Raw genomic sequence first — 10,670 nt, 5'->3', positions numbered from 1 at the left:
CACAAGAATTTGCGAATAAAATTAAGAAACTACTCCATATCAGAACTCAGAAGGAACTGGAGATGAAGTGGGTCCCATAGATGATGTGCAAACTTGTTGCCAGCTGCATAATCTCACGTGGTAGTTTCCCAGTGAATCTTGATCTTTTTATTATTTATTTATATTATTAAATATAAAATATCAAGAAAATGGACAGTTGGTAAAAATATCATTGGAGATTGAAGAAAAATAAGAGAAAGAACAGGAGCTCAACTAAGGAGATGACATGACAAGTGCATCAAACATTTGAAAGACTTTTGACTTTGACTATTTCTAGCGTACTTTCTCTGTACACTATATTTGTTATATTTGACTTTTTGATCATTTTTATATTGAACTATACACATCTAAAAAATTATAATAACTTATTATTATGAAAGTATACGATAAGACGATTTAAACAAAAGTCCACTTGACTATATTTTTTCTTATACATTAGCCGCAATATATGAAATAAGGTTGAACAATAAATAGCGTCAAAAACCGTTATGTAGCGAATATTTCAAAACGGAGGAAGTATTACTCGTCTCTTAGATCACTTGTGAGAAAATTTTTCACAAGTGGAAGTTCTTTTTGTTGAAAAGGGAGTAACACTAGTGAGATTTTTAAAATATCTATGCATGAAAAAAAATTCGAGGTTTTCTTTCATAAACAACAGGGATAATAAAATAATATTATTTTATGGATTAATTTCAAACAACAAATAAATGGTCAATAACAATATCAATAATAATGTTAAAACATTGCACATTGCAAGTATTCTTATTTGATGCAACATGATGGTTATAATGAAACATTAGAATACTTGTTCTCTTTAGTCATCGACAGGGGCAGAGCAAAAGTTGACAAATTCTATGAAAGTCCTGTGCAAATTTAAAAATTATGATATTTTTCTAACAATTTTGTATTTTTAAACACCTAACATATACTAAGTAGTTTAAAGCCCCTAATTTTTGGGGGCCCTGTGCGGTCGAACATGTTGAACAAGCTTAGAACCTCCCATGGTCATCGATAAATAATAGTGGTACTACTCTTCCCCCAATAGTTTCTGTTCATGATGGACTTAGAAAAAAAATTGTAGGTATAATGTTTACTTACCCTTGATGTGTAGGCGGAGGAAATGTTGATCTCGAGTTATGTTTGTCAATTGATTCAATAAATGCTTTTAAAATTAACAAGAGTTCATAGCTGTATTTTAGTTAAAAAAAAAATCAATTTTGATCAAAAAATGATTAGTTTAGACCTTCAAGTGATCAATTACGGTTAGTTAAGTGATCAATTATGATTAGTTATAACTCATAAAAAAATCAATTTGATCTAAAACGTATCATTTATGACCTTAAATAGATCAAGTATTGAGTGCATATTGAGAAAAATATCATTGAGCTGATTGGACTATTCGTCGTATTGAGACCGTCGCTCCTACTTATTAGTCACGTCATCCCTTTATTTTTCATCATTTTCACAAAAACTCTTAGGGGGTGTTTGGCATGTGGGATTTGAGGAAATGAATGAGATTTTGTCTAAAAAATAAGTCTAAATTTTTGTTTGTTTAAAAGGAATGTGAACAGGGAATGAGACTAAAATGGGAGAAAGTCTTCAAGAAAAATATCTTGGGGGAGGGTAGATATTTAAGGTGAGACTTTCATTTTATATCTTTCTTCTAAGTTCTTACAATGACAAACAAGGGAGGAAACTTTTTTATCTTCAAAATTTCAACTTAAAAGTCTCATTTTAAAATCTCATAAGTCTTATTCTCTTGTGCCAAACATCCCCTTATATTCCTATTTCTTAATTATTCACCTGTCTCTTTATTTTTCCTCCTTTCACAAAACTAAACTTTGATCTCAATTTATCCTCTCGTAATTTTTTCTCAATCTTTTTAAAATTAATCCAATTTTTTTTGTAAATTAATTATAAATATTTTCATGAAATCAAATTTCAAATTTTTGATAAGGATCTTTGACCCCATATCTGCTCAAAACATGTAAAAAAGAGCAATATACGTTCCAACAAACCATTTTATATTAAGTATTTTTGAAGTTAAAGATTTATTTTAAAATTATAATTATTAATATAGAGCCCTATTTCGGGAGAAAAATTAAAAATATATAAAATCTCTACAATCTTTGTTTTATCCCTGTTATGTTGCAATTTGGGATGATGATCAAGTTCACCGTCAAATCTTTTGTTAAGGAGAGTGGTCACCTTGTACACTTTTTATGGTAAAGTTTGCGAGGTTAGCCGGTAAATATACTCCCTCCAATTCATTATAATTGTCACATTTTTTTATTTGATCAATTTATCTCAATTATCCTCTTTTCATTTTAAGCCATAGATTTTTTTATTAAATTGTCCTCATAAACTATTTATAATTACAAAAATATCCTAAATAATATGTATGATGAATTGAAATTAAAGGGTATATTATGTCAAAATACCAAACGAAAGTACGAGTTAATGTTGTCCCATTCATTTCTTAATTCTTGTATCCAATTCAAAGGGGCAACCACAACGAATTGGAGGGAGGGAGAATTATATATTATATATTGACTAATTGCCTTGGAACAAGGGTTTTGAAAATTTTTGGGTTTATATTTATGTCCCTAGAAAGAAAAGTTAATTTTCAAATGTCTCAAATCTCATGCCAAGACAGACACCCCCTAGGAATCGATTAATTGTTGGCATCAAATGATAATAGCTGGTAATAAAAATGATTTGTAAAATAGATTTAATGACATATATCATATCATTCCCACATGGTGAAACTTAATTACAAAAAAGTTTTTTTTTCACAATGCTTCATCATTACCATTATTATTATTAGACCTAGATACATTATCCATAATGTCCCATTCATAAAAATTATGATTAGAGTTTGAAAAGGATTGGAAGAAAGCAAGTCAAACCCTAATCAAATAAGTAGTGTAAGACCCTCGACTAATACCATATATCAAAATGTAAATTCTTTCATCAAAATTTTATAAAGAAAATGAGATAAATAAAGTATAACAAATATGAACATCAAACTCATCAAGAAATTTTACGACCAAAATTAATTTTCCTGTTCATTTCAATATCAACAACCAAACATACCGTAGAAGTCATGAAACACATATACTAAGATCATGTATAAGTGCTTGCGGATGCCCATAAACTGACTTCATAAAGTTGAGATTCCAGGGATCCTAATGAAGAGAACCGGGTTATCAAAATTCTCGAGAATAACGATCTTAGTTAAATTCTTAAAGCTCAATGACCAACAACAAAAACAATGCCATAGCTCTTGATCACAATCATATAGAGTCCGCTACACGAGCCAAAATGAATGGACACAAGATTTTTGCTATCAAGCATAGGGCAAATGGAACTGTCCTTTATCCAAAAGATATCGACATGAAAAGAATTCTTCAGTTGTAAGAGCGTCACAATTTAGCAGAATTCGACTATATAGCACTAAACTGACAGTTTAATTACAAATACGAACAATCAATTCAATATATATTCCAAGCGCTCAATATTCAATATGATCTGACATTTGTTATCCTCATAACGATTCTAGTCTTTTTCGACCCACTAAATGTCAGATTATTGGCACCAACCAGAATCCCTCGCTTAAACAACTGTGCAATATCTCTTACTTCCTTATTTGTACATTCCTCAACGAGTAAAAGACAGAAGCCACCAATCCGAACAGTCCTTTCCATCTCGGCAACAAACCGAGTCGGGAACAGAACAATGTCAAACTGAGCAGAGAACGCAAAATCAAAAGCATCATCAAAGAATGGCAAGTAGTAAGGGTCAGCACGACTAACCAGAGGAGGAGAGTCAACAAGATCAATGGCTGTCACATCTGAGACGCCAATCTGTTGGAGAGCCATAACCTCCTGGCCAGCTCCAGCTAAGAGGCAGAGTGACTTGGAAGAGTTTGACAGTATAGTGGTTGAGGGAATAACACTATTATGCTTTTTAGCATCCATGAAGACGATGAAAAAAGAATTAACTTTGTTCAACCATGCAGAAGTGGACCAGAGGCGACGGTTTTTCTTCTCTAGGGTGGAGAAAGGGCGTGGATGATGGTGAAACTCGCATGTTGAACTAGGAAATTTGAGGGGATTATGAGGGGAAAAGTAGGGAAAACAGGTTTCAGGCGGATGGATGAGAATAGAAAAGAGGACGAGGGTCGCAATTATGGCTGAAAATAAAGAAATTTTGTTCAAAAAGACTTGGATATTCTTATCCATCTGATTAGCTCCCGAACAGGAAGCAGTGCTGGGAAAATCCTAAAGAAAACCGTTACAGATAAACAACGGTGTTGTGGATTGACTGCTGATCGATAGCCAAACTTATTTCTTCAGGGAAAATTCTAAAGAAAAGTTGTCACAGAAATTGACTGGTGATTGATAGCCAAAATTATTTCTTGAGGGATGTAGTACTAGGTAACCAAACCTTTTGTCTACCCCTACCGCATTCTCTGGCCAGCAATGTCATGTACAAGAATATCTTTGATAGAGAAGACCTGCATGCAAAATACATTTATAAACTTCTAAATTTAATGAATTTATACCTCCAGCCTGAAATGATGGTTACATGTCCCATTCACTCACAATTGATAAAATGACATAGTTTGATTAAAAAACCATGAAAAAATATTATTCACTTCCGAGCTCTTTCAATCAAACAATTGAAATAGCAACATGTACGGAACCTAGCAACATATTATAACCCAATGTCATTATATGGCCCCAAGCCAAGCTTCCATATAGACAAAGAGAGTTGAAAAGGTCGATACACGCAATCTTACCCATGTTATATCAAAGAAGTTGTTTCAATTGACCCTTCATAGCAAATACTATTAACAACGTCACATAAATAAGAAGGGTACACAGTTTGATAACCAATTTTGATAACCAATTTTTCAATTTCGTTAAAATCAAGAATAAAAGAAGTATAAATCTTTGACTCCATCAATAATAGACAAATCTAGGGAAACCTAAACAACGGAAAATCTTGAAATTCACCAACTAAGCAAAGTTTCAAGATTGAAAAGTTGAAACAAGGAAACAAATAACCACTTGTTTAAGCTAGTTTAACTAATTCACAAACACATCAGCACAAAGCTCAATCAATGTCCAGGTTCTCATGCAACCAAGAATTCAAGCATAAATGCCCCAATCAACAAAATAACGACGTAGACTAGTTTAAAGGACTTTCATACAATACATATTTCAATCACATAAACACTTGAGAGATAATCCAATACCCGGTACAAGCTCACAACATCAATAATGCCAAAGCCATAGTCCCAACAAAATGAGGCATTCACCAGACCTGATACAACCTAGTAATCCACGACATAGGGGTGATTTCACAATACTAAACGTACTAATCGTAACCACTTAACATAACTCTACTTCTCAATGTCATTTCAATCTTTTACTCCTCTTCTCAATTTCATATATATATATATATATATATATATATATATATATATATATATATATATATATATATATATATATATATATATATATATATATATATATATATATATACATATATATGCAACTAGCGGCCGCCATATTGGGGTTTACAAGGCCCACATGGTAACACCCCAACCAAGGGCAGCGATGGTCATGACGACGCCCAATGGAAAAGTACAATTATACCCACTTACAACGACCATATATAGATGATCTAAGCCTCTAATAACTAAAACCAACTAGAGTAGCAAACTAGGAGTCATGCTAACAAAACATATTTATAATATTTCATCCATAAGGAATCATTCCCTTTCCAACTAACATAATTCCATACTTGTCAATAAGAGAATCATTCTCACTCAAAATATCGTTATGAATACTTCAACCATAAGACAATAAGTCTTATTCTCTATCATCTCAAACATTCTAACTAAACTCAAGGATCAAACAATCAATAACTAACTTTCATAACTTTTGCTTTGTAAAAATTCATAGCTTGGATACTATACGTACGTTTGTAAATAAATAAATAAAAGCAAGATGCATGAGTTAATTATAGCGTATACATACCTGAAACTACAACTACATGACAAAACTCACAACAATCACCAAAGACGAGGTTTTACACCTACCTCTTATGAATAGGGCACCTATACATAATTAAAGTAGAACTAACAAGTCTACTCAATGAAATTCAAGAGTTTCTTAACTTAAGATGTCATTTTTCAGTCAATTATGATTTTTCAACTCATACCCCATGCTCTGAAGTACTCAACAATACATATTAATGCTTGCTTGCAAAAATATAATTTAATTAACATTCTCTGATTCTCGTCCACCAAGTTCCTCTATTGATTTGATAATTTATCTTATTATAAAGGCAAATCCTTCAATTAATAAATTCGATAGTGCAATTCTCCTCGTAATGATGATATAATTTCGCATTGCTTAATCATTACCGACGATTACTTTTATCAAAGTGAACCGCAACATCAAGGTGCCACAATATCCCATAACACTTGGCCACACATCCACTCTTAGCAACAAATATTGTTAATTAAAGACAACAATCAACTAGCAATAATAATTTGTAAATCACAATAATTTTGACAATTACCTACAAGTACTAATACCATGATTACTAACAACAATAGTAACTAGAATAGCATATATAAAGTGGTCCAAAATGCCACACACACCAAAATGCATCTCAACAGCACACCTTCCAATCAATTTCATCCCTAACTCGTATATGGTCAATTCACATTACCACAATGAAATCAACTAATAATATCCAAGCTTATATAATGCATATTCCAACATTAATAAACATGATTATACTTGATTATAGTAGTGAATTATAAAGACATTCAAAACTCATAAAGACAAGAGAACCCTATAACTAATGACAACGCTGAAGTTACACATCTTAAAATCACAATTATCAAACTTAACAATGATAATCACAACTCCGGTCAACACTAAACAAAAATGACAACAATAATGGCCAAAGAAAATTCTAATCAAACAATCACAAGGTCGTCCAAGTATCAAAACACTATCAAAACATATCCTAAGAGCATCACCATGCACCATTTTCATTACCAAATCAAACCCTAACTAAAATATGCCCAATTCCCAAATGTAGCATTAACCCATTAATCAATTAAATAAAATCAAAATTAACAAAGTAAAACACCACCATAACAATTAAATACTAAAGAACAAGGAAGAAAAGGCTCACAAAGGTGGAATGAGAGAAATGAGTGAAGAACATGCTACTGAATTGCGCTCACAGAGGAGCACGAGGAGGCACGCACAGTGGCAAGACTCCGGCTGTGGTGGCACGGTGATGGTGAGGTGCTGGCGCGGTGGTGATGTGGTGTTGGCGTGGTGTTTGATATGAATCCCGTAAGAGAGGGACGGAGTAGATGAGAAATGGGTAAATGAGTTCCCGACTTTAAATTGGAAATTGTAAAAAATAAAACAAGTCATTTATCTTTTTATTATTGAATAATATTAATAGAATTTGACTTATTTGTATTTTTTGACTTATCATATTCACACGTTTGTATTTTGAAAAAATTTATACATTAATGAAGGCAATAAATCATAATTATTCCAATTACACTGTTATATATAAATGTATAATTTAGAAAATTATACTGAAAAATAAATAAAATAATGAAAATACACTGGTAGAAAATTATACTGCAAAATAAATTACTTTCATTCCAATTATACTGCAATTTATTAAATTACTAGAAGTACATAATTGCCCTTTTTTCAGCTATAATTGTTAAAAACTTAAATGACATAAATTTATTTAATTGATCATTAAATTCAGTCATTTACATTGTTAGACTACCATAATTACAATTTATTAAATTTATAACTGTTATATATAAATTTATTCCTTTATAAAAATAAAAAAGTATAAACACTTTCATGGCAGAAATTACAATATAAATAGCCCTATATGGCCATTCCAATTATTTGCTCATACTATTTCTCTGCTCTAAACATTTAGTGTTGTTTAATAATATTTTATAGAATAATTATGAGTTTAAATTACATTCAAGGAATTCATAGTGATAGGGGAACATGGAATATTAATAACTATTAATAAAAGTCAAGGACAAACAGTATCACATATTGGTTTATTCCTACCTTAGCCTGTTTCTAGTCATGGATAATTTTACGTCACCATTTCTAGAGTGACTAATAAGAAAGGACTAAGAATTCTCATATGCGACAATAATGGTGAAATATGTCATTGTACTTAGAATGTAATATATAGTGAGGTTTTCAAAACTTATAAACTCTTGATTAACAACGTATTTTGGGTTTTTTTATATTTAATTCCTTTTCAATAACAATATACATATGTAAATACTTTATTATCCACCTTCATCTAATATTTGTATTAGTCTAAAATTTTATTAAAATATTAATGTATCTAAGGGTTTTTATACTAGTAAATTTAATAATTGTTTATTTTTGAAAATAAACTCATTTATTTCTACTTCATAACTTACAAAAAAGTTCTAAAGATTATTATAAATAAATAATAGGTCAATTTATTTTTAGCAAATAATTAAATTTATTTAAAAATTAAATAATAAATGAGTTTATTTTCTACGGATTAGTTTATTATTAACTATGTACCCAACTAAAAATCCTAACCCGTGATAATTTGGGTATTTCTATTTTTAAAGTCAACTTATTTAGGCCAAAGGATGAAAATTTCTTCCTTTGGCCAATTTTTTTTAAAATTAAGTATTTTTAAAAATTCTAAAAATAAAATTCGAAAATTTTTCAATTCTCGAAATATATATTTTCTTGTCAAAGTTGATGTCAAGTATTTGTTGTTGTTACTAACAATAACAACAAATAAAAAAGCTAGTAAAAAAAATAAAAACCTTTAATTCGCTATTACCGACATCGAACAAAAGCAATACAATATTATAATTATTACAAAGGAAAAAAATTGTAACACCCCGTCATTTTTATGACATATTAATTAATTATTATTATTATAATCACTTGTGGAGATTTTATAAATATATTAAGTTATTTTGAATTAGTCTTAATAAATTTCATTCACATACGAATTTAAATATTAACATATTTATATTAAAAATAAATTTGCGATTACTACAAATAAAGAGGTTCGAACCAAAATCATTATTTTATTAAAATATGTGAGCCCACGAAGGTGAGTCTCTTAGTTGGGTCTCGCAAGAAAATAAATCTAGATAAAAATAAATAATAATAATAATAATAATAATAATTATTATTATTATTATTATTATTATTATTATTATTATTATAATAATTATAATAATAATTATAATAAAAATAATAATAGTAATAACAAGGATAAAAAGCCATGAAACCCTAAATGTTCAAGCATAGCCGTCACTCTTAATCCCTCTCTTCCCTCTCTCAATTCCTTTCCCTCTCACTCACGGTTCAGCCCCATTCTCTTCCCCACACCAGCAGCTGCCGGCCCACTCACCACCACCAGCCATTTTTTCCTCTTCCTCCACCACGTGCATAGCAGCAGCTGGCCGTTACCCACCAACAACAACCACAACCGTGCGTCAGGGACCAACTGTGTGCAACACCGCCAGCAAGCAGTCGGTCTGGGCCTCTCGCCAGCCGGTTCTGGGCTTTTCCACCACCTCCACAAGCTTCATTCTCCTCTTTACTTTCCTTACTACTCCTCTTTCCCTATTTGATTCCTTCTTGTTCCAATGAAATTTATAAAATTTATGAAAAAAGTGTTGAACTTTGTATGATTGCTATTGAATCTTGTTATGAATGAGAATTGGATTGATGATTTGAATGTACTTATAAATTAGGTTTTAGAAATATGAATGAAAAGTGTTGAACTTTGTATTATTGTCATTGAATCTTTTTGTGGGTAAGAGTGTGTTTGATGAATTGAACATATCTATGACTTAGAGTTTGAAGTATGAATGAAAATAATGGTTGTGTGCTATTTCGATGGTGTCTTAATACATGAGCAACTTTATTTGTGTTGAATGTTGGAGTTTAGTTAGGCATGGTAATTTTAATTGGCCTTATTGAAGTATTTGTTGATTACAAGTACTCTTGTTAGGTTATCGAAGTTATAAATAAATAATATTAGCAAGGCTATGAACATAGTGTCAACTTATTGAGAATTATTAAAGTTACTCTTGTTGGAGCATACTTTTGTCATTGGGCGCCGCATGGCCGATACCGCCTCTTGACCGAGGTGTTACCATGCGGGCCTCGCAAACCCCAATATGGTGGCCTCTTCACCGGGTGAGTATCTCAGTGTGTTAGTTTTTCCCGAAGGTAGGACCCGAGCTGGAGGGGGTATGAGCTCATACTTTCCTATGGGCATCGGATGGCCGACAACGCCCTTGGCCGTGTCGCTATGCCAGCAAGTAGAGAAAAGATTCACTGATAGAAAGTTATTCAATGATAGAAAGTTTATTCATTGATCGAAAGTTATTTAATTATAGAAGGTTCATTCTTTGATAGAAAGCTTACACATTGATAGAAAATTTACTCATTGATAGAAAATTTAAAAATTTACTCATTGATAGAAAATTTACTCATTGATAGAATAGTTTATGCTAGTGAGAAGTGTGC

The 10,670-nt window shown here is 31.3% G+C and overlaps 1 protein-coding gene across 2 annotated transcripts; it reads right to left on the bottom strand.

The window, feature by feature from the left end:
* Positions 1-3,072: 3,072 nt before the first annotated feature.
* On the bottom strand, positions 3,073-7,495 carry LOC130818939 (uncharacterized). Of its 2 annotated transcripts, XM_057685220.1 has the most exons (3): positions 7,267-7,489; positions 3,855-4,558; positions 3,073-3,785 (listed from the first exon to the last, which is right to left on the bottom strand). In XM_057685220.1, the coding sequence occupies exons 2-3, from the start codon at positions 4,281-4,283 to the stop codon at positions 3,561-3,563; spliced, it is 654 nt and encodes a 217-aa protein (XP_057541203.1). In that variant the 5' UTR covers positions 4,284-4,558; positions 7,267-7,489; the 3' UTR covers positions 3,073-3,560. The 2 variants fall into 2 exon arrangements, with proteins under 2 accessions (XP_057541203.1, XP_057541201.1); XM_057685218.1 differs by having other exon boundaries at positions 3,073-4,558; positions 7,267-7,495.
* Between the last annotated feature and the right edge of the window lie 3,175 nt (positions 7,496-10,670).

The sequence above is a fragment of the Amaranthus tricolor genome, chromosome 7 (genome assembly GCF_026212465.1).
Source record: "Amaranthus tricolor cultivar Red isolate AtriRed21 chromosome 7, ASM2621246v1, whole genome shotgun sequence".
In the NCBI taxonomy this organism is placed as follows: domain Eukaryota; kingdom Viridiplantae; phylum Streptophyta; class Magnoliopsida; order Caryophyllales; family Amaranthaceae; genus Amaranthus; species Amaranthus tricolor.
Note: the sequence above shows the minus strand (reverse complement) of the source record. Positions and strands in the feature narration are given on the sequence as shown.

Excerpts from the sequence above, each read along its gene's own strand:
- LOC130818939 (XM_057685218.1), bottom strand. The coding sequence starts at position 4,283 with ATGGATAAGAATATCCAAGTCTTTTTGAACAAAATTTCTTTATTTTCA.